At 54.5% G+C, this 3,229-nt stretch overlaps 1 protein-coding gene across 2 annotated transcripts in view; it reads left to right on the forward strand.

Moving 5' to 3' along the window:
- Pald1 (phosphatase domain containing paladin 1) overlaps positions 1-2,784 on the forward strand; it is a 67,332-nt gene extending 64,548 nt beyond the window's left edge. For both annotated transcript variants that reach the window (XM_031347631.1, XM_031347630.1), the window contains exon 20: positions 1,250-2,784. In XM_031347631.1, the coding sequence (XP_031203491.1) occupies positions 1,250-1,402 (153 nt within the window). In that variant the 3' untranslated portion in view covers positions 1,403-2,784. The remainder of the gene's footprint in view (positions 1-1,249) is intronic.
- The last annotated feature ends 445 nt before the right edge of the window (positions 2,785-3,229 follow it).

Genomic DNA, 3,229 nt, shown 5'->3' on the forward strand with positions numbered 1-3,229 from the left:
GCCACCTCTGAGTTTGGGGTGCCAGGCAACAATGCGGAGGCATGAGGCTGACTTTCCTTGAAGTTTTCGCCTCAAATACCGCCATCACGCAAGTGCGCGTGGCACTATAGAACAGGTGTCAGGGCTCAGGACGGGTTGGAGGCACATTCAGAACTGCAGAGCACAGAGCCAGGGAGGCAGGGAAGGAGGAGGCACCTTGGCGCTGTTCTCGGGCGTCAGCGCGGGGGTTGGGGTGGGAGCGTGTGAAGTGAATCTTTATGCTTGGGGGTGAGTGTTGAGTCAGAAGATCTGACGAGGGCTATATTGAGACCACCCTGATGAGCGAGCCTGGACTTAGCTTCTTCTTTGAGCCCTCGGGTGGAATGTAGATGCAAGTCTCATGTAGCCCAGGCTGGCCTCAAACTCACTGTGTACCGAGGATGGCTTCTGATCTTCCTGCCTCCACCTTCCTGGGATTACAGGGACTTACCGCCATGCCCGGTTGACTTATATGTTCCTGGGGCTCAAACCCAAGGCCATTATGCATCCTGCTAATGGCTGCATAACCCAGACAAGGACACTTCCTGCTTAAGTTCTGCTTAGATTGTGAACTCAGGGAGAGCCAGGCCTGAGCGAACATTTGTTCAGCTCCGCAGATACTTCTAGGACTAGATGTGGATGGATATCAAGGGAGAGGTACTGACTCAGACAGGAGTGTGACTCTAACTCAGGGGACTTCAGCCCCTTTCCTGGGATGGACAGAGGCAGGGATGAGTGTGCCTGGGGATAACAAGGCTAGCATCATCTCCTTTGTCCAGGTGGAGTTGTTCCCAGTAAGGTGTAGTAGATGGTTGGAGCTTGGAGCCAAGGTCCAGGCTATTGGGCTACATGTCAGAGAAAGCCAAACTACTAGGGCTGACCTCCCAGCCAAAGGGGAGGACTGTCGGCTCTGGCATCCGTACCACCTCGGCTGCCTCCCTGTCCAAATGTGGTTTGCTGGATTGACCAGGCCCAGTGCCGCTGAGGTCTCCCAGGCATGCCCGGTGCCCCATGCATTTGCATAGCATGCTCCATGCAGTACCAGGAGAGAAGCCTATCAGGGACCCTGGGACAAGATGCTCGTGGCTGGACATGCAGGTTTGTGGCTGAGGACAGCTCTGGGCCCCAGACTCATCCAAATGCCCTCCGAGCTCAGCAAGGATGGTTCGAGGACAGTAGGCCTGAGGGTACCTCCACCCCTAAAGCTCTGCCCTCTCTCTGCCCTCTCCAGGTGGCAACCAAAGCTGGCATCTACGACATCCTCAACCAGCTGGGGTTCCCTGAGCTGGAAAGCATGGAGGACCAGCCCCTGTCAAGGCTCCGCCACCGCTGGCAGGAGCAGAGCCGAGACCCAGAGCCCTGTGATGTTGGGGACTTCCTGTAGGCCTTCTTCCTGCTCCTTGCCAGGCAGGTTGGGGGACCCGAAGGTCTCACTGCTTCAGACGGACACTTGCCAGCTTCCTGGTGAGACTTGAGGCTGAGAGCCTTTGGAAAGAGGTTTTTTTTTTGTAGGATGTATAGATGGCGCTGACATTTTCTGTTAGCTCTGGGCGTGCATAATGGCCTCTGGCAAGGCCCAGTGCATGTGCCTCACAGACCAGCTCACTCCCCAAACAGCCTTCAGGGAGCTTGCTCCCCGAACAGCCAGTCACCACCCCTGTCCTCTCTTCACTGTTGGTTGTCAGAAAGCCTGGGTGGGCAGGCCGGTCGCATTTGTATTTTTCACTTCCTTCCTCTGACTGGCTTGTTCTTGCCGCTCAGTCTTTCAGCCCAAGCAGCTGCCTGAGGTAGGTGAGGAGGGTGGCGAGCCGGGCAGACCCATGTTCAAGGCAGCTCTGCCCCGCTCCTTCTGGCTCGTGAGTGTCGCCAGCCTGGAAGACTAAGGGGATGGCCTTCACTCCTACCCATCTTTTCCCCCAGTTCCTTCCCTAAGCTGGCCGATGTGCCCAGGGCGTTGGAAACATCAGGGAGATGCTCTCAGTGTGGGGAAAGAACTCACAAAGGCCATTGAGACAGTGAAGAGGCCGAATGGTGCCTGTTAGCGGGATCAAGGCGACTCTCGGGAAAGACTCTTGTGGACATAGGCTGTGGTGGCGTGTGTGTGTCAGGCTTTAGAGTCCAGGCCCACCCCTGCCAGCATCCCTGAGCTGCTTTCGCTGGGTCACACTGGGACACCTCTGAGTTACGAACACCTTTGTTCACGCAGTGGGAAGAGGGGCATAGAGGGCTGTGCTGGGTGAGTCTCCGCTGGGACTGAAGTTGGCCACAAGTGTAGTGGTTGAACATCCAGGAGCTTGGCTACCTGTCTTACTCCTCGAAGGACGGGTGGATCTCTGGGTTCCTGTCCTTCAGGAAGATGTCAGTTGTTAGCTGTGCTGTTCGAAGAGGCCAGAGTTTATTTCCAGCCTGGGGAAGTAGTGACCCTCTTAGCTGAATTCTTCTGCAAGCTGCCATGTGTCTGTCCCCGGCTTCTCAGGTGTGCTGGTATCTGTCTGGTGCAAGTCAGTTCTTTTTCAGGAAAGGTCTAGCCAGAGAGTCAGAGATGAGAGAGACCCTTCACGCTCTCGTGGTTGACACGGACTCGGAGACATGCTGGGACCAGTGGCAGATAACTTTACATCTCTGCCTCAGTTTCCCTGTCTGTAAAATTGGAGAATAATACTTGCCTACCTACCTCACAGGGGTGTTGTGAGGAATCCTTTATGGTTTTCTGGGTTTTATTTTTGTACAGAGCTTTTGAGCATTAAAAACAGTATACACGTGTAACACGCTGCTTGGCTGATTGCTCTTTGGTGTGAGGCGGACATGGAAGCCATGTGGATAAGTGTGCTCCCCAGAGTAAGGGGACTAGAACGTCCTCGTTAGCAGCACCCCTGATGTTTAGAGGCTGCGGGTGTTATAGATGTCACTTCCTCCTTCTATCAGTCACAGCCTACCATCTTATATACTGGATGTCTAAGATGGTCATGCTCATCCTGGTTGACTAAACACCATCAACTGTCAATCAAGAGAATGTACACAGGCTTGCCCTCAGGCCAACCGTGTGTGTGTGTGTGTGTGTGTGTGTGTGTGTGTGTGTGTGTGTGTGTGTGGTGGGGCATTTCCTCACTTAAGGTTCCCTCTTCCCAAATGCCTCTAGCGGCTGGAGAGAGAGGGAGAGAGAGAGACAGAGACAGGGAGAGAGAGAGAGAGACAGGGAGAGAGAGAAAGA

The sequence above is a fragment of the Mastomys coucha genome, unplaced genomic scaffold (genome assembly GCF_008632895.1).
Source record: "Mastomys coucha isolate ucsf_1 unplaced genomic scaffold, UCSF_Mcou_1 pScaffold3, whole genome shotgun sequence".
Classification (NCBI taxonomy): Eukaryota; Metazoa; Chordata; class Mammalia; order Rodentia; family Muridae; genus Mastomys; species Mastomys coucha.